The sequence below is a fragment of the Ictalurus furcatus genome, chromosome 10 (assembly GCF_023375685.1).
Source record: "Ictalurus furcatus strain D&B chromosome 10, Billie_1.0, whole genome shotgun sequence".
NCBI classification, from domain to species: domain Eukaryota; kingdom Metazoa; phylum Chordata; class Actinopteri; order Siluriformes; family Ictaluridae; genus Ictalurus; species Ictalurus furcatus.
In genome coordinates, this window is record NC_071264.1 from 10689741 (window position 1) to 10711007 (window position 21267).

Genomic DNA, 21267 nt, shown 5'->3' on the forward strand with positions numbered 1-21267 from the left:
TACAGACACTAAATGGCTTTGGCTCCTCTTTGAAGCAGGCTCTCTGTACCTGAACTCCGTTCCAGTAAATGGAAAAAAGGTTAGTTGTGAGACTCATCTAATGAGGGGCGCCTTAATCAAGTCCCAGTGCCGCTTCCCAATTGGGGGGTCTTCATTAGGCAGCACCACACGCTCCGCATTCGAGTGTAACAAACAGAGAGCAGCAATGGTAATAAAGCCCAGGGCACTGCCATGGTGTATAGCAAGCACTTCTTTTAAGCAAAAGAGCATTGGCGATGAGCAAAGGATAAGCTGAAGCCAAACCACCCCTGACTTGTCTTCTGAAGCTGGCATCTGCTCATCTGACAGGCAAAGATTAAAAATTGATGATCCCTGTTCTCCGTGGCCTCACGTGAGAGAAAAGCTCCTGATACTTTGGCGTTACATGCTGCGAGTCTATGTATGTGCATGTTTAAGTGTGTGTGCATACCAAGGGGCATTAAATTCAGGCCCTGGCTCTTGTCTGTTCTTATTTCAGGTCTCTACATCCTTCTCCCTTCTTTTCTGAACTGGGCCGTGTAGCTCTACTACTTTCTCCGGTGCTTTATTCTCCTGGGAGCATCCTGCTCCTTAGGTGACCTTATAAATGTAAGAAGCATCCCACAGGACCAGATGCTCACATGGCCTACCTGTAGTTCCCCAGATGACGCTTTTCGTACTCCTCCCTGGAGATCTGCTTGCGAACCTGGGCCAGCCTCTCTTTCTAAAACAAAAAAAATAGACACAAAAGGTTAGGTCCTAAGAAAGGATCTGACTCGACTGGGCTTATTTCGACAAACAACAACATCAGACGTCTACTTGCCCCATTAGAGACGCCTTAATGAAGTCAAGTATCGGAGAGCGAACAAAGAGCTGAATGCAAAAATCCCCCTCGCCCTTCCACTTGTTAATGCGGAGCGTCGAATCATAATTCATATGGATTTAAGTCCCGCGATCCCATTTTAATACATCAAAAACTGTAATTGTGAAAAGGTCAGATGGTCAATTTGCAGCAGAGCAGCAGGGTGCCTCCAATTATAGTCACTGATCTCTGCTAAACACTAGAACATGATCGCTCGCTGAAGACCACCCCCACCCCACCCCACCCCACTACTCGATCCCACGCGCTTACGCTCTTATGCACTTTTTGCCCTGGCCTTTGAAAATACCACCTACCTGCGGCAATTTTACATTCATTCATCACTTCGTACAATAAAGCTTGGCCCGAAAGACCAATCAAGAGCCAGACCGGAGCACAGAGCACGTCTTGCCGAACTGCCACTTAAAGGTTTGAAATGTATCGCCTCTGTAATTTCTGAACATGAATAATTAAATACTACATTGTCGCCCTGAACTGCCAACGAAGCATTATGCGTGTGCCTGGGGAGAAGTTTTAAAGAAAGTTGCAAGAACGAAAAAAATGTATATTATATATATATATATATATATATATATATATATATATATATATATATATATATATATAAAAACGCCTCACCAGTTCCTCTTTCCTCCGCTCCAGGGTGAGGCGCTGCTTTTCCCACTCGGATGAACCTGCTGAAAGTTTCTTCATGGTGCCCTGGCCATAGAGGCGTCGTTGTGCCTCGGCCTTCTGCTGAGCCAGGTTTCGGCGCTTATCGCTCGCTCTGTGAATGAAAAAAAAAATGCAAACGTAACAAAAAGACTACAAATGGCTGCAAACTTTTATCTCTCAGCAGATTTGCTGTAACACAGCCCAGCACTTTTTTCCCCCCGCTAACTGGCCCTCTTCAAGTTCTCTTTGTATCCCTAATGCTGCGAGAACTGATCCACCGCACCACTGTATCACTATTTCCAAGCACTAAAGACATCATGCTAACTTTTCCGGAATGGGGAAGACAGGTCACACGGGCACTGAGGATACACTGCCTGTTTAATGGTGCAGCGAGTTGGCTTTCAAGTCAGAACGACTCTTAGTCTGGAACTCTGCAGAGCTGCGCTAAACGTCTGGAGAGGCTAGAATGAATTCTCTCTGACGGTGGGATCACAATGCATCTTGCTTCGTTTACACTTGAAACACGATCCTGTGAGCTGCAGAGCGTTCATGTCCTCTTATGTCCTGATGTAGTGCTGGTGCTGCTTCGGAGGGCTATATTTAGGACACAAGAGTCCGAGCTTAGAGGTCAGATCTGAGATGATCAATCAGCCTGGACTGTGTTTACTACCTGGGGACGGTTGCCTTTGTGCGCGCACACACAAACAAATGCGGATAAATTCACACACAGTTCGCGCTCATTCATACATTCATGTATACAGTCAACCATAAGTCATGTTCAATGCTACATATCAACTTGCACATACAGACACACACGATCCCGGTCACTTACAAACAAACAGGAACAACACACACAGACACACACGTACAGGAATCTACACGAACGTTAAACGGGAGTTAGTGGGCTTTAGGGAACACACTGCTGGGGGATTATTCCACCTAATGAACAAGCATGAGCCAGACTCTCACACAGACTCTAATGCCTGAAATAATAAGGATGCTCCTAAACATCAAAAGATGCTTGATCCTTTAAAGATGAACTCGAGCTAATCGATAAAAATGAAAAAATAATAAGCCTGAACGCGTGCCTTTCAGTTAACTTCCTCCTCTCTCTCAAACACAGCAACTGAAAGTGTGGAGAAAAAAGAAAGTAGAAAGGCGCTTTACAGCCTACCTGATGTTCAGCAGTTTCAGGGCATTGAGCAAGACCCCTCTCTTCACTTCATAATCAATCTTCTGATCTGTCCCAAAACTCGGAGCTCGATTGATCTGGAAATAAATACAAGAGTGTGTTTTGTGGGTGTAGCGTTTTTTTTTTCTTTCTTTCTTCCCTACGTTCCTAGGAAAGGAGGAGTATTGAACACTGTAGTGAAGGAGAAACTTTTCTAGAGTGCTTGGGGTCAAACTGACCATTGGCCTCGTCTCTGTGTACATCCTGTGGAGACGGAGGAAGAGGTCACTTGATAGTTAGCATCTCCTGTCAGTCAGCAGCCTCACTCTCTCGTTTTCAGTCACTTACCTCCTTTTCCGCTCAGCGTCCTTGTTTATAGCCGTCTGAAAACTACTCTCTGTGTTCTCTACATCACAGAAGAAACTGCTAGATGACGAGACTGTGTCATGTTCTCTGCTAATACGGGGCATCATAGAAATCGTTAACGAGACAAAACCTGTGCACGCTCACTCACAATCACTCACACACTCACTCTCTCACACACTCACTCTCTCACACATCCAAAAATCTCCAGAATCTTATGAGAACCGTCCTTTTCTTTTTAGCAGGTAAACAGTTGTCAAGCCAATGAATTCAGGTATCAAGTGTTATTTGTAACATGCCAAAATCAATTCTTTGCTCTGTCTCTCCAGATGGCCCGAGAGCTGCTCGGTGTAACAAAAGGACTGAAGGAGTGCACTGATTGAATTGCCAGCCAGTGAAAAAAAAAAAAAAAGAGTGAGGTCAAATAACAGTAGAAGTGCCACTTCTCAGCACAAGAGCTAAGACACTACCATCTGACACATTCTTCTGGAAAATTCCTCGCAACAGAATACTGGCAAGTGTTTTTCTACTACTAGATTTAAGGGAAACAAACATTTTTTTTTCTGCGCATGATCCGAGTGTATGAGTGCAGTGAAATCCGTTCATAGCGTCAACACCGATTCTCTTAATGCATCTCAGAGCAGTTTGAAAGGAATCCGTAAACAGGCTATCCTATTTTTTTTTGTCCCTCTCTCTTTGTCTTCAAACAGGTTTAGTGCATTTCGCCGGCTGTGAGTGTTTAAGAGGGCCGCAGGGGCGGCGTGGACACGCACAACGGTGGCAGATCGGGACACGAAGTGAAAAAGCTGGTGAAAAGAGCAACCCAGCTGCATCCCTCCTCCTATGCGGCCACGGCTACACAAAGCCTTCCAGTTCCCTGGATAATTCAAGCCCTGCCTGGATGCTAATCCCACAAAGGTGCTTACTGATGTGTGTCCAGCTTAGAAGTGAGCTGTAAGATAATATTTACATCACAACTGAGTGCCAGGCGCAAATAAAAGGAGAGGGGCCCGGCAATGGTGGGCTAAAATCAACGTACTGTACCAGACGTAACTTTAGCAGCGGCCTCTCTCTCTCTCTCCCTCTCACTCATGCACTCTCTCTCTCTCTCTCTCTCTCTGGATGTTTTCAACTATGCAATGTTACCCACACAAATGGCTCGACTCACAAACCAACAAAGAGGGTTCATCAAGTTTGGCAACCCAGGTGTGTTGCCCACTTACCATGTCGGGTATAAAGAACAGCTCTTTTTCGACTTTTATTCCTCTTGATAATTCAAAACACAGTGCATTTCACAGCAGCTCCCAGGGAGGCGCGCTAGTTTTCCAGGTCAGACACAGTACAAGATTGTGTGTGGCAGAGCATTTGGGCCTCTTTTCACTTTAATTCATACTATAGGCCGCATCCATTAGCGTGCGATCGTGCCAAGCTCGCGAAGGAGGAAGCCGAGCAGGTCTGCGGTTACTGAATCCCTGCAGTTGGTAAAAACTTCAGTGCTCGTTGGTTTAGAAATCATCTTTGGCAGGGGCTTTAAAGGCCACGTTTGACAAGATATTAAATAAAATTGTCAAAAGATGTTGATCTTTTTCCCACAGTAATTAAAATAATAAATAAATAAATAAAAATTGTATGGTCAAACACGTAATGATGTAACATGAACAAGCCACAAAAAAAAAAAAAAAAAAAAAGGATCATTTTCTGGCAGTTTTCTCATTCTGTATTTTTAAACCCCAGATCAATTAAGAGCATGCTTTATGGGTAAACTACACTGACTGAGTCTTTAGTTTCCACCTCCCCACCTGAATATGTCTGGCTTTGATGCATAAATAACCCGTCAGTGATCTCAGGGACCAGTGGTGAGAGCCGAAGCTTCAACGGTTCAATTTCTCTGCGCGATTAGTCCCACATGCACGAGGCTTTTGGTTGGAGTTTACTTTGATCTACTAGTGGGCTAACGATTTTGATTAGTGTTCCTAGAGCACAGACGCAGAGTCACAGCAGGAGCTAAAAGTTTACAAGATTTGATTTGAATATCAAATCTTGTTGAGGAAATCATGGAAATAAACACGAGCATAAATTCTGCACGCGCTGACCGCCAAAACAAATATTTGCGAGGGACACAAAAACTCGCAGAGGAATATATATATATATATATATATATATATTTTTTTTAAACTTGAAGTGTAATATTTATCTTCAGAAAGATCATATCCGCGCCCACACGAGAATAAACAAACATTGCTTTCTTGGATACGCGGGCAGCGAAACACTCGAGGGTACTGAAATACCGGCTGCCGAACAGACCGACTGCTGTAGTGCGAATCAGAGGGAAGTGGGAAGAGGAGGCCGCTGCAGCCAGGTGCCCTACGAAAACCTTTGCGGCTCCCGTTTCACATCGTTATCAATCATTTTTTTTGTTCCTTCGCCGCATTTCAAGTGGCTAATTCCAGCACTGAAACTCAATAGCTGCCGCTTGTGCATTTTAAAGGTCAGGGAGCTAGCCAACCTGCAGCCCTTGGGGTCACCTAGAGCATACGGCTGGGAAGGCTTCCACACACACGCACATTTACACACAAACACACACAGTCTCTTGGGCTGCACAAACCCATGGCCTAATGATAAATGGCAGTATGACGGTCATGGCTCTTCCCCTGCATTGCCCATCCTTAAGGTGTCTATTTCTTCAGAAAGTACAGTAAAAGTGTAATTTAGTTTGTGTGCGAGTATAGATAAAGACAGACAGATGAATGGATGGCTGCTATCGTTCTTTAATAAATCCCCCAATGGCACCACATGGGAAAGCTAAACACTGCCATCTAGAGTTACTGAACTCATCACAACGCAGCGCAGGCACTTGTACAGATGAATCAAAAGCTGAGGAATGGAACTGATTTGCTTAAAGGTAAATGCACACAGAAGAACTAACACACGCAGGAAACAAGACCGTAACACATTGTGCACTTGTTCTAGATTGTATAATTTATGATCACAGATCCTGAATACATCAGATTTAAAACAATCTGAAAATATTTGTTTGTTTGATGCATGAATTCTTGTCGTTCAGAACGGAAAGCATGCATAACTACGTTTGCCCAAAAATACTTCTTTTCCCGCGTCGGAATTGCTGAGACCCACTCATACGGATACCGTTTTACGCAAATTAATGTATTTGCATATAGTCTAACAAACCAAAACAAGGCCGGTTTCTTTTGAGAGAATGTGCCGGCTTTGTAGCTGCACGTCATCCGAAAGCACGTACGTTGCTTGTCCGTGTTATGACAAGGGGGAATTGGCCGTCAGAAGGTTGCAGAGACAGCCATAAGATCAAACAGGCGCACCGGAGTGCACCTTCAAATGGGCCTCTGTTCGTGTACACGCTCTGATCCAGATCACTTCCATTCGTTCACTCGCTCCGCATGGGAAGAAAGAGCCGAGGTCTGGTTTCTGTCGCCTTTCGAGGGAAAAAGTGACCGAGCTCATCTTGAAATGATTGGGGTGGGAATGGTAGATAGAGATGGAGAGGCAGGAAAGAACGAGAGAAAGGAAGCGAGATGAGATAAGGAGGCACTTTGGCCCTTCAGTAGGTAGCATCCCTGTAAATGCTTCTGACTCATGGCTCCTTCACTGGCTGCCAATCACCCACAAACACACTCCACACCCTCTCCCGCAGGGTGGCAATTAGGCCACATCTCCTGAAAAACAAGCCCTAATAACGGCATGTTCTACACGTCGCAAACCTAGCAACACATGGAGGGGGGTGGGGTGTGTGTTTATTTGCCATTGTGGTGTATGTGGTGGCCAAAAGAAGCAGGGATGTAACCATGTGCGCAGAGGTCATGTGCTCTGGCCCTTGACTGAAAAGCAGAGTTGATTGCTGGTTTAATAACTGTGCATTTTGTGTGTGTCTCTGTGTGAGAGAGAGTAGGCATGTTTTTATATCTTTTTCGGGACCAAATGATCACACAAGGACAAGAATTGATCAGTCCATACAGGATTTCAGAGTGTTATTGTGATTGCGGCCAAAAATGCTTGATTTTGCTGTATACGCTACATGCGCGCGTGTGTGTGTGTATATATATATATATATATATATATATATATATAAAGGGGCATGTTTTTATATCTCTGAATATTTGACTCTTGTCCCTGTGGGAGCATTTTGTCACTATTAATTTTTTTTTTTAAAGAATAAAAAAGGTCCTCACAAGGATAGTATTAGTAGTTGTGTGTGTGCGCATGTCTCAGCCACCCTCCTGTCACTGAGGACAAAGACTCCCAACCCTTCTACAGGTATAATTACTGTATTGGTTGAAAAAAAATATTTTCCCCTGTATTTGTATGTGCATATATATATATATATATATATATATATATATATATATATATATATATATATATATATATATATATATGTGTGTGTGTGTGTGTGTGTGTGTGTTACGATTCAGCAAAGTAATCTGTGCTTTAATGAGGCTGAACGCTGCGAGGGGTCTACCACCCCTGCACGGCAGGCCCGTAAAAGCCACGACGCAAAATTCATAACCATAATAAACCCCCTCCCAGCCAGAGTCCGCCCTCATGGACCTGGTACACATTATTGTGAATGTATATTTTACCTGCCTTTCTCTCGGCCTTTCTTCCCCTTTGTCTTTCTTCCTCTGTCCCTCAATCTTTCTGTGTACCCTGAATATCTCCCTTTCCTTTTGCCTTTGCATTATTCATCATGCCAGCTTAACAGCTCCAGTGTGACCGGCTTCTGCAAAGACTTGGGGGGGAAAAAAAAGGAAGGGAGGGAGAAAGAAAAAAAACAAAAACAAAAAACAAAACAGCGAGTGGGCCCAAGGGGCAATGATATCAATGTTGCACCGCAGCATTTGACTAATGGGTGTTCGCGTCCCTCCGGAATCCTCCTGACCTCTGGAGGGGGCTATCCTTCCTAGCAACATAGGCCTGAATCACGTCGGCCTGAAAATTAGCATGCCAACAGCGGCAGTCACTAAAGAACGGAACAACGGCGGCTAACCACATCCAGTGGAGAAAGTGAAGCTTCTCAAGTTACGCTGCTTGGGCGTCTTCACTCATGTAAATGCCCCGAATGTTTTGAATGTCAAAAGGAGGTAAAAGCGGTTGTCAAAAACCCGGGGAATTAAGATAAGGATCGTAACAAAAGCTGCCTTTTCTCTCCGTGCAGCACAATGCTGCGTGCCTGACAAGGTTGAACGTTTTGCCGAGCTGCTCTCCTCCTATCGTGTTCCCGTCATACATCTGACGAAGACAGAAGCACTACAGAAGCACAGAATAATTTTAGCAGGTGTATTGCTTGGAAGCGCCGTTCAAATTTTACAACATGTTTTAAATAGACCTCTTGGATGTTTTTGGCTTCAGTTCAAGTAGTTAATACTGCTCCAGCATGGGAGTGGTATTCTTCTTACCCTCTCTGCCTGCATACATACACAAAAGCATAACGGCTGATGATATTGAGGAATAACTCTGAGTAACGCCTACAAGGCTGAAAAACATAATTGCGTTAATTCACGAATGTGAAGGACATTTCCTTGAAATATGTGCCATGCAAGAGGAGGGGGGGATTCTGTTCTACATTTATACATCATCTTCCTTTCAGATGAGTGTGCATATGTGCGCAAAATTGATTTGGGACATAGTTTCGTTCCCTCGTTAGGTTTGCTTGCACTCGGGAGGTTGCGGGCTGTCTGAAGCCAGGCAGGAAAAGGGCCTTGCTAACACCATTAGAGGCTGAGGGCTGGGACTGCTATCAGAGCGGCTGCCTAATCTAGGCTGACACCAATCAGGCAAGCCAAGACTCTGTGATGGAAACCATCTGCACAGGAAAAGAGAGATAAATAATGCCTTGGAAATAATAATAATAATAATTATAACAACAACAATCATTATTGTTATTATTATTACTTTAATTATTCTTCAATTCATATATTTATTAATCAGGTTTTTTTTTTGTTTTTTTTTACAAAAATCAAAATATTCATGCCAATTATTTTTGTATAAATCCCTGTGCATACATTTACTACTATTCTGAATATTAATATTGTTGTTAGCTTAAATTCCATTTTATATTAATGAAAATGATATACCTCACACTACCTATAACACGGTTGCTGTGCTCGCGAAACATTATTTATCCATTATGGATGTTAGAACAGCGCCCGCACTAATACGTCTCTCCCGCGTTTTAAAAGTTGCACGGCGTCCATGTTGCCTCTACTGAGACCGAGTTTGGAAGTGTCTCCTGACTAATCTCTCGAAATCGGAAATAAATGTGTACTGCCGCAAATGTAGCGTGAAAGAGAAACAGCTTTTTTTCCCCCTCTGTGCGGAACTTGCGGGGATGTTAATTGATGACAGTTTGCGGTGGGCTGCTAGTAGCACCAAGAGATCATTAGCGCCGAAGTGTAACAACTGGAGCTACCACTGTTTGCACCCTTCCCCATTCACAGAAGACTGGAAAAACTCCAGCTTCATTCAGCATTCAGCAAACATGGCCACGGTCGGAGAACTACAAGTCTCAACCAAAGAAAGCAGAGAGAAACAATCCATGCGTGTGTTTTAACTTTCAAGCTTCTATAAAGGATTTATTAGAAGTTTATGAAAAAGTAGGAAAATGTGGGGGTGGGGGGTGAGAAAAAAAACTTTTTTTAATAATAAAAATATTTACTATTTAGAAGGCACTTCATATCTTGGAGTCAATTGGAGGGGAAAGGAAAAGGGTGGAAGTAGGATTTATATTTTTTTTAAGCACTTTGGGTTAAAGGATTTGGGTCATGCTTTAACTGGCTGACATCGGTGTGGGACAGAAAGAAAACCTGGCATGGAATGTTCAGAAACAAGCTTTCCATAAATCCATAACACCCCTCACCAGCACCACCACCACACACCCACACACCCACCCACCCACACACAACTAAAAAAAGAACGAATTCTAGCAATCGTGGGGCCCCAGCCATTGCTGAAATTACTGTCCTGACCTACATTTTTGTGAGTCTGAGAGAAAGAAAAAGAGAGTGAGAGACAGAGAGAGAGAGAGTGTGGAACATAGAGTAAGCAATATTACCCTCATATTTACGCGATTAGTCGCTTCCTGTTTATTGCTACTGTCTTAAAAGAGACTCGATTTTTTAACGAGATACTCCAGACAGGCTTTTGAATCTAATCTTCAGCATCCACATACCTGAAACATGTACTGCGTGTACAATCCCATTCCAGCTTTACAGCTCACATAAAGGGTGAAACGTCTCGGATTTAAAATGCATCATTACATAAAAACACTTCAGGCACTGAATATTATTTTCTGTTTTCTCTATTCAGTTTGACCAAAGACTATGAAATGACTGTACATGTAGGACCTCTAATATCAATATAAACAACATAAAAGTTGGTAAAAAAAAGTTCCATTTGTCACTTCTATTTCAGCAACACCGACTTAAAAGTAGTAAAGGCTTAAGCACGGTACATAAAGTCTCCAGAGAAACAGGACTTAATGAAAGACTGTCCGTGTTTCTCTGGAAACTTTGTGTAATATGCATAATCATAAACTTACTATATCTGCTGGCTCACTGCATAGTCGATTTCTTCCTGATAAGACTAATACTTTACTAGGAACACCTATATGCCTGCTTGTTCATGCAGTTATCAGCCAATCACATGGCAGAAACACAATGCATACAATCATGCAGGGCAAGAGCTTCAGTTAATGCTCACATCATACATCAGAATGGGGAAAAGTTTGATCGCAGTGACTTTGACCTTGGCATGGATGTTGGCGCCAGGTAGGCAGAAATGCCTGGTGGATGAGAGAGGTAGAGGAGACTGGCCAGGTTAGTTCCAGCTGACGGGACTAGAGGTTGACCGATTTTACCGATAAAGTTGGGCAGTACTTGCCAATAACCAATTAATCAACCAATAGCACTCAAAGTAAAGTATTTCAAAAATAAACAGTACTGCCTATACCATGAAAATGTACTGTACCTATTTTAAATGAAATAAATATTAACTATTAATAATTAAAGTAAATAAAAGATATACATCCAAACTGAACCAAAAAGTCCAAATTACAAATAAAAAGAGACATCCAATATGACTCAAAAAACACTTCAAATAACAAGAAAATGTGTCAGTGATAGTTTTTTTCGTCTCTAGAGGCCGCTCTCGTACTGTATGATGACAGCGGACCCTTCTCAGCCTCAACCAAGAAAAACTATCGCTGTGGATTTTTTGCCAATAATCGATAATTCTAGTAATCCGTTATTGGTGTCGACCTCTAGACCGGACGGTTATTGTGTTTCAAATAACTACTATTTACAGCCGTACTGAACAGAAAAGCATTTTAGAATGCAGAACACGTCCAACCTCGAGGCAGACGAGCCACAACAGCGGAAGACCACATGGGGTTCCACGCCTGTCGGACGGGAACGGTAATCTGAGACTACGCTGCCACAGGTTCATCAAAACTGAACAGATGAAGATTAGAATAAGACCAAGAATAAGTGCTTTTCCAATCTTCAAATGTCCCGTTTAGGTGAGCCGATACAGCTGTACTTCATATTAATGTTCAATAGGTCGACCATTTTGTTAGGTAGATTTAGTGTTAATATTAATATTATTTATAGGTAGCTAGCTATTGTCTAGTATATTACTACCTAGTACATTTGTTTTACTCTATTCAAGACTACTAAGTATTTCTAATACATTTTAGTTTTACCAGATTATTTTAGGACAGGTGTTGAATAAAGGAGTCTTTATTCATCACATCAAAGAAGACGGTTTCTATAAACAGATTATGGGCCGCTATAATATTTTTGCCATGTACATAAGTAATATTACAGCAGTTAAATTAACTAAACCAAACAATGGATGCTAAATGTCTTTCTTGGCCCAATACTACATTTAATATAAAGACTGGCTTATGCAGTATTACAGTATACTGGCTTGTAGAGTACTATAGGAAGCTGTTTGGGATTGAGACTTTGGATCATTCGTTCATTTACCTTCAGTACTTAGCATACCCAACTTAGCATACCCAAACCACCTACTGCCTTGTTTTTGGAAGGTGGGAAGAAACTGGAGATCCCACATGAAGCCCACAGACATGGGGGAGAACATGAAAAACTCCACACAGACTGCAAACTTAGGTCAGGATTGAAATGGAGTACATATCTCTAATGTTAACATTAACAGCAATCTGTCTCTCTCTCATCTGCCCCACCTCCCCACACATACTGGGGACCCACCCCCTACACTACACTTTTCATTTTTCTGCAGAAACGTTGGGGACCAGAAGAAATGGAGTTTGGACATACTCTTGAAATCGAAGTGCAATAAAGCGGGCTAAGAATAATAACTGTACCTCCAGCAGCCACGGCTTCAGCTTGCGGTCAAGGATGATGTCAAAGCCGAGGACCTCGAAGCAGACACTGTCGCTCCCTGTCGGTTGTCCAGGGCGGCACATGCGGTACGCATGGAGCACATGAGGCTCGGCCACAATCAGAGTCTTCACCACCAGCTCCTACCGTAAGAGGAAAAAAAATAAACAAGAATCGCATACAATTGAAATTCAGCAATGACGTTCAGTCTTAAAGTAGGAGTCTTTCCACGCCAATCCTCCTCACCAATCCTCTGGCTTCAATGTCATGTGAATAGCAAGTTTAATGAATCTATATCACCAGTACTGACGATTTCTCTTTCAGTGCGTCCTAACAGGAGATCATAACAGAACTACCACTAGACATTTCTAAATGACCGAAAATGTTAAAAGACAAATGACCCCTCCCCCAATTCCTTTAGGAGCGCTATTGCACCCCTTGTTCTTTGTATTTCCAAAATACCAATATGTGTACACCTATTGAGTTCTAGGTCTTTCAGCAGAGCCCAAGCATACCAGTGTCTATGCAGAATTTGTCAAACCCCCACAATAATGCAAATGAACCACCAGAGGACCACCACTGGCCATATGTTATTTTGGTGGTGGACCATTCTCGGTGATGATGCAATGTTAAGTGTGTGTCTGGTGCTGGTAGAGGCATATCAGGCCCAGAATTTAGGAAAAATCAACCAAGCAAAAATATCCAGCCAACAGCTTCCTGCGGTCAGACAACAACGCTCAAGAAGGACTAGAGCATGAACAGAAACTGTGCATGAAAAACATGAGCTATAGAATCAGCGGTTCCCAAACTAGGAGTCGCAACCTCACATGGGTTGCGCGATTTACAAATGGGGTCATGAGTGAAACACACAATCTCCTCTTTTATCTTGCTGATGTCAAATTCAGACAAGTCACGTTTAAATTAGGAGTGAACATTTCCCCACTATCCTGACATGCTGCACTAGCATCCATTTACCTCTGCTAGTTCCTTGGCAACACTAAGTGACTCTGACTCACTGGAACAACAGAAAATCAAGAAAACGAACACAAAAACATGTACTGAATATGAATATTACATGTGCACTAGTAAATAAGGTGGAAATAACAAGGCCTCGTGTGTGGCAGAGTTTTACTATGCTGCAAGAACGGTACAGAGTACTGAAATATTTCTTTGAAAAATTTCTGTTTCCTTTCCAAGCTCTCAGCTGTGTGAAGCTGGATTCTGTGCTCTTGTCTGCATCAAGTAATACGTCCTGGTATAAGAGGAATAACACACTTTGGGCCGTGTCTCAGAGCGGTAACGGTTATTGCATTCTAGAAAATTCTTGAGCCCAACATTTTACTATCCACTATTTCTACATTTGATTTCTCACTAATACACTAGAAAATGGTGAGTGAGAAAAGAAGCTCTTATATGCTTTTGTTTTATTTATGTCTGAGATCGCTGAATTGCTTTCTCCTAGAACACCACTGTAACACGCACCAGCTAACTACTCACGGGAATACTGTACCAATCAACAAATTAGCACCAGAATCACTAAGCAAATGACAAATATTTCAATATGAACATATTTATTGTGTTTCAGGGTGGAATTTTCCTTTGAAAGGACAGGCCTGATAATTAACTTGTCGTGCTAGTTTTGGTTAAATTACATTATGTGCCATTTTCTAGACTGTTGTTTTTTCAGCCAAGCAAATTATGAGCTTGCCGTGTGGTCTAGTTAACAAGTATATCGTTTGTCCACATCGTTCTCAGTGATCAGTATTTAGTCACAAGTGTAAACAGCACAGGGAGGAATAAATGCTTCAGGAACAGCAAGAACCAGCCACATGCTGGAAATGTGGTGGGCGTGGCATTTACAACACGCAGTGAGAACGAGATATCAATATCTGATCACGTGAAAATGGGAAAACAATAAAACGAGCCAAACGGACAAAGTAATGAAAGAAAAGATTAACAAGCTGACAGGAAACAGAATGTATCTAAGCAGAAGAGAAAGAAAAGGTAGGGAGGAGGAAAAAGGCAAGGTTTTCTGATAATTTACAAAATCCGGCAGGATTTTAAGAACTGGTAAAGCAGGCTAGCTGAAGAAAACAGTAAAGCAGGATTCCCATATTCACGAGTGTCAGAGAGGTGAAGGGCAGTTACATGAGTGGGACAGGTTGAGGCCGCCTACTAAAGGTAGGAACGCTGCACCGAGACACCGCAGCGCTGACAGATGAGCTAGTAAAACACAGAAGCACAGGACGAAAATAGAACAGCGGGACGGGGTAAAAAAAAAAAAAAAAAAAAAAAAAAAAAAAAAAAAAAAAAAAAAAAGAATGACAGCTCAAACTGCAGTCTGAAATAAAAACACAGACAAGAAAGTTCCCTTGGGGGTAAAAAGGTTAAAGTGGAATAGCGTGTAGCCAAAGTGTCAGGCTAAAGTGGCTACACAGAAACATATGGGCATATTTGATTGAAATAACAATGGACGTTTCATGATGACGGAGTAGGCTAGATACTCAACCATCAGTAATACTGCTTTACTTGAACGTGCACGGTCAACACAGGTGTAAAGAGATGACAAAAACGCACATTTTCTGTGAGCTGTAATGTGTTAAATGGTGCGCAAAAAAAATAAATAAACTCGCTTATGTGAGGCGGTCTGGGAAAACTGCCAAAACAGACCAAAAGTAAGTAAATAAATAAATAAATAAAATCAGGTTTTGACTAAATTTATTTTCCTGCTTAGATCATACTTTGACACCTGAGCTTTAAGAAACCATGAATATATTGTAAAAAAAAAACAAAAAAAAAAACAAAAAAAAAAAAACAGCATGGAAATGTTTTTATTTACTTTCTATCCATGCCTTGGTTGCCTGCCTGCAAAGATCATGTTGGGTAAGATGGCAGTTTAACAAATGTTTTGGTAAAAAAAAAAAAAAACAGGCAGTCTGCTTAAAGATTTTTAAAACCTGACTAGCTAAGTGTGATTTCCTCACACGGTGAACGCAAAGCTTTAATCAAGTTGCTGGATAGCGATGTACTATGGGAGAGAAAAAAAAAAAAGTCAATCACTTAGCAACCAAATACCGGCTGTCAAAAACATCCATGATGCTGTTGGTGGAATGGAATCTTTAAATGTAATTTCCTCCACTTGAGGGGGTAACCAGACGCTATAATTATACTTAAAATACTCTCGCTTTCCTTGTGGTTGAAATATGTACGAAGGAGAGACATATTTCAGTTGCGGAGAGTCACAGTAGTCGACATTTCACCGTGTGAAGGGTTCCCCCAGGCCGCCACGCACATGATCTGGTTTCGGAACGTAGCAGACTTACCGAAACGTCGCCCCAGAATTTGGCGACATCGTAGTTGTTGATGCGGAGAAATTCAGTGAACCAGCCAATGGATCTCTTGCTGCCTTTATCCACGGTCTCATCACGCTCAAAATTCTCGTTGTGTTTGTTTACAGAGTAATTCGTCAGGTGCATGTATAGCTGACTCTGAGAGAAAGACACAGAAAATAATAATAATAATAATAATAATAATAATAATAATCATCAGCATACACAGGAACCATTAGCATCCATTACAAAAGATTTCTTGGCCTATTAACAACAAATGAGGTTTGTATGCTTTATTTTGCATGGCTTTAATAACACTTAATATCACACTACAACTGTATCCAGATCTTCTGATAGTAGTCGTATTTCCAGTCATCGTTCTCGGGTCCTATAAAACTGGTGGCGATGTCAAATGTCAGAACGTGTATGATTCAATAAAACCATGCTGGAAGGAAATATCAGGCCAAATATTAAAACACTGCTTCCTTTTCATCTGGGTAACATATGGCACTCTTACCAGATTGGACTCATTAGGCGTATGATACTTCTCGGTTCCCATCCGCACCAAGCCGTCATTGTAGAGGAAGATCCTCAGAGGGTCGCAGGAGGTGACCAGGATGTAAATGCGCAGGTCAAACTTGTAGCCCTCCATTAAAAAGGGCTTGTCCAAGTACTCCTGCACAATGAAGTGGTCTTGTGCTGGGAGTTTTTCGCAATTCCGAATCAAAGATATACTGCAAGAGAAAATGTATACGTTTTTTTTTTTTTAAAAAGGGAACAATCCTGAAATGTTCCCTCCATACATATTTAAGAAACTGCTGGTATTGAATATGGATCTCTGTAGTATAACAGAAAGGCTGGGGTTTATTAAGTTGACTGCCTTTGCTGCTGGTTTCTAGACTGTGACTAGGCGCAGGTTAATAGGATCAGACATCACGGACCATTTCAGCCTCTGCAATCATTTATTTGCTTTGGGGAGCTTGTCGCCAGCACTCGGGCGTTATGGCACACAGTCACGATTACATGCGCCAATGGAAGAATGCATGATGGAGTGAACCGGTGGGTATTTTGCAAACAAGGGGCCTTAAAAAAAATAAAATAAAAAAAAAACTCTTCAGGCAGTAAAAAATACTGACATCAGGCAAGGTTAGCTTAATTGGTTACATGCTTTTCCTACTCTGGTTTACATGAGTTTGAAATGTGTAGCCGAGACTCTAACTTTGCGGCACTAAGCCACTTGCAAGTGGAGGGAAAAGGGTTTGTGAGTTACAGCTCATTTGTTCTGCAACCTATTAGAGTCAGACATTTTACACTTGCTGTGCTCCACCTTCCGATGATACATCAAAAACGCCCATGCTTGTTTTAATCTTAGACTCTTTATCAAAGAAAGTATTAAACCGATTAATAGGCTAATTAAACTGAACATAACACTTGCTCTTGACACTTGGAATACAGCTGTTTCTCAGGCCCAACATAACTCGTTTGGGGAAAATAAACATAAATATAAATCTTGTTATGAGGGCAAAAGAAATATATTTGGCAAGCACTTCACACAGCATCCCAAACTAGACACTTAATGAAATATAACTAGTTAAATAAATCTAACAATAAAAAAATAATAAAAATACATAAACATGCACTACAGCGCTGTTGAATTCTTGAATCTGATTGGTCAGATATTCTTGATTCATTTCCTATTAATGTCGTGCCGGCTGTAATTTAAATCACAGGTTTAGATTAATGTGCTTGTTCTAAAACATGATGCGTTTCTATAGTAACAGGTCAATCACAGGGACCTGTAGGACAGACTCTTCTCTTCGGCTAATATATTTTTAAAAACATGCTCCTCTTCAACAAATAAATTGATGATGTGAAGTGTTCTGTAAAGAGACTAAAAACTTAACGTTTACGAAAGGAGTCATGGGTCAGAGCGTTGTAACAGTCAGAATGTTTTGCGCCACGGGAAAGTCTTCAGCAAAGAGAATCTCAGTAACATGACGAGCTACGTTTTTTTTTTTTGTTTGTCTTATTAACGTAACGAGAGTGGGAAAAAAAGTGATGCTGGTGAGGGAGTAATTGTTTATACCTGCTATAACGTACGTGAAAACAGGAACTCATTTGTCTCATGGACTTTACACAAAATTAAATATAACTATAAATGGCTTAAAAAAATTCCTCTTATACTGTGGTATAAGAGGAAAAAAAAACAACTATAAAAAAACTTTAAAAAAAAAAAAAAAAAATTTCAACTTCTGGGTGGGAACAGCATCACACCATGCCATCACTGATTATAAACGGTGTTCCAAAAGTCCCCATACATAGCGGGGGAAAATAACACTTTTTAGCAAAATGTCCTCCAAATGTCTTTTTCTTCATACTTAGTTTATAATATATATTAGTTTGGGATAGCCTTTAAGAACAAAATTAGAACGTATTGAAATCATTCTCATGGCCGGATCAGGAAGCTGTCGCAAGGTTGTGATGGACTTTAACAGGAAACATGGCGAGCACATCACACACACACACACACACACACGACACTGCTGCCAAACTTATTAACAAATTCAAAAAGACTGGAAGAGCTGCAGACCGACCGAGAAGTTGGACGTCCAGGAACATCCACCGATGAAGACAGAACAGACGTGGTGCTGGGAAACATATTCCCCTATGTATGGAGACTTTTGGGGACACCCTGTATTCCTATAACAGCACATCCTGATGTGTTATATTCCTTACATGGCAAACACAGGACGCCAATATTTAAAAATCTGAAGCCGTTGGTAATGATCCAGTCGTTCATACCCCATGTCAAGTACACATCATACCATCACAGAAATGAGATTAGATTTTTGAGAGACATTTTTCTCAACAGAATTACAAGAGCCTTTTCTTAATTTAAACAACAATTTAATCAGCACCAATAATGCCACAAAACTGGCCACTTCTCCCAGTCATAGTGATGCAACATACATTGTTGTCTGTATGTTTACCATTTTGAAATCTGGCTCCGTTCCCCTGAGCTGCACTACATCCGGACGGGGTTAGAGTCATTTGCGGCTGTAGTGGCGAATCATATGACATGATTGATGAGCTCTGATGGCAGATAATCAAAACCCACTTTAGCCAACTGTTTAATTTGGCACCGGTGGGGATCTCTCCTTTACGCCTCTGATGCTCTGTGTTTTTTTTTTTGTTTTTTTTTTAAACATGCCTAAGCTCAGACATAAACAATGAGTTTAGCTTTCCAACTGGAAAATAAATTACGGAGGAAGATGTAACTTCATTTCCTGTGTCACGCCGAGCGTTTTCAAATCTAATCTCCCGCCTCTCCCCCCTCCGAGTGGCCGAGTTAAGCTCATCTTCTTTCACTTTCATAACATGCTGCAATAATTCAACCTTTGATGACTCTTAGTTTTAATAAATACCGGCTTACTTGTAGCATACGTCCATACGCAATGCATGTTCATATAAAAATAAATAAATAAATAAGAGAAAGAGAGCGAGAGATGGAAAAGAAAAAGGGCCTGTGGCTCTTCTGCTGCTTTATCTGTGTCAACACCCCCATCTGCTGGTGTACAAGTAAATTACAAGCCGAGGTTACAGAAAGTGATCAGTATAAAATTCCAAGCAGTCCCTCCAGTATTTTGTGATTTTGCGAGCGCAGAAATGAACGCAAAGTCAAAAATATTCGGAGGAGCTTGCGAGTTTTCTAATTTACCGCAGATTTCCAGCAGATTTAGGCCAAGACGCATCATATGATGTCATCACAACACGCGTTCGGCCAAAGCCCTCTACGATTCACGCATGTCGAACATGAGCACGGCTAAAAATTCGCATTTACCAACAAACATCTCTGGGAAAGGCCACGCAAAACAATTACGTTACGATACAGAGACAAGGACCATTTTATCAGAAGGATCAGAATTACAGGCAAATCAGCTTAAAAATCACAGGAGCGGAAGAAACAGTAGGAAAAGTCAGACAGACAGCAAAAACCCTAATCATAATCTACTTATCATTAATAACAAAAAGTGATTTGCACTGCACTCAAGGACTGTGACGTACCCATGACCCATTGCTCCGTTTGCGGGCTTGACGATGAACGTCTTTTGCTTCCGTTTGCGTCTCAGCTCCTTCACGTAGTTCTGGAACTGAGTGTACTCCGCCGGGAAGATCCAGGTTTTGGGAATGAAGCTGTATTCCTGAGGCTGGCTTTTAATCATCCTGAGAGAAGGAGGAGAAAAAAAGGGAAAAAAAACCGTCACGCTAGAGCTTGGACTATGAGAGTGCCTAGAGGACAGTGGTTGATAAATAAGTCGCTAATCAGGTGTTGTAATGTGTGCATGCATGCGCTTGAAATACTGTTTCTGGTGGTTCTGTTTTTTTAAAAGGTGAAAGTTACTTACTTGGACATGTTTCTTGCCAGACAGTCTTTTCGACAGATCTCTCCCATTCCCGGGAAGTGGTTAATTCTCTGAAGGAAATAATAATAATAATATTCGGAGGGCGTTTTAGAATTCCCCTCACCGTAAATAAAAACAGCACATTATAACCACAAAACATGAAGTGGAACTATTGTGTACTGACATTTATGCCCAATTACAGACACAAAAACAAAAGCCAATCTCAAAACCTTTCTTAACCCTTATTGAGATGACTGGATCATTTTAGATGAAAACACAAAAATAGACAATCAGTCTCATCTTCAAGGGGCAACATAAGTGGTTCTGCATCAGAGCCCCTGCACGTGTAGGTAGTGACAGATGAATGAATTGCTCGGAATACAACAAGACGGAAAAGGAAAGGAGTATGAAAAGTGGGCTTTTCTGTATTCTTCAAGCAAATGAGGCTGAACAGGGCCATTAATTAGGACCGTATGAACTGCAGCTTGACAGCAAAGTTTCAGCGCAAATCACTGGGAAGAAGGGGGGAGCACTTCAACGAGTGTAAAAGGAATTTGTGATCATCTGGATGAGACAGCCATAATGAGGAAGAACATCAACAGCAGGGTGACATGGAAGAGAAGGATGTCAAGCGTGAATATCAAACCTATTTGGACTACTTTTCTTTCTTACCATGATCCCTGTGATATGTTAAACTGAGAAAAGGGAATTTTCGCTACCAAAGGGGCTCGCTGCTCTCTGCATCACCTGTACTGTGGGCTTTATAATGAACCAAACTATAGTGACAAAAAAAAAGTAATTTCCTTGAATAATCTAAATTATTCGGAAGTATACGATGCGTGAGAAACAAAATGTATGGCTGTGAAGAAACAAACAATCTCACAAAATGCATATTGATCGATCTATAAAACAACAGGTACCTGCACTTGGGGTGGGAAAATAAATAATTGGTACCTTTGTATGTCTGGAGTGGTTCCACCAAGGGAACATACTGTATTTTGTACCTTTTATATGTATCTTTCACCTGGAAAGTGGATATAGTGTACCTTTATAA

The 21267-nt window shown here is 41.5% G+C and overlaps 1 protein-coding gene across 2 annotated transcripts in view; it reads right to left on the reverse strand.

Annotated features, from left to right (window-relative positions):
- Nucleotides 1-21267, reverse strand: part of ttll7 (tubulin tyrosine ligase-like family, member 7) — a 74048-nt gene that overhangs the window by 23879 nt on the left and 28902 nt on the right. For both annotated transcript variants that reach the window (XM_053634299.1, XM_053634300.1), the window contains exons 5-12: nucleotides 20217-20284; nucleotides 19876-20034; nucleotides 16328-16544; nucleotides 15805-15969; nucleotides 12466-12624; nucleotides 2727-2821; nucleotides 1517-1664; nucleotides 669-742 (exon numbers count right to left, since the gene is read on the reverse strand). In XM_053634299.1, coding sequence (XP_053490274.1) covers nucleotides 669-742; nucleotides 1517-1664; nucleotides 2727-2821; nucleotides 12466-12624; nucleotides 15805-15969; nucleotides 16328-16544; nucleotides 19876-20034; nucleotides 20217-20284 — 1085 coding nt within the window. The remainder of the gene's footprint in view (nucleotides 1-668; nucleotides 743-1516; nucleotides 1665-2726; nucleotides 2822-12465; nucleotides 12625-15804; nucleotides 15970-16327; nucleotides 16545-19875; nucleotides 20035-20216; nucleotides 20285-21267) is intronic.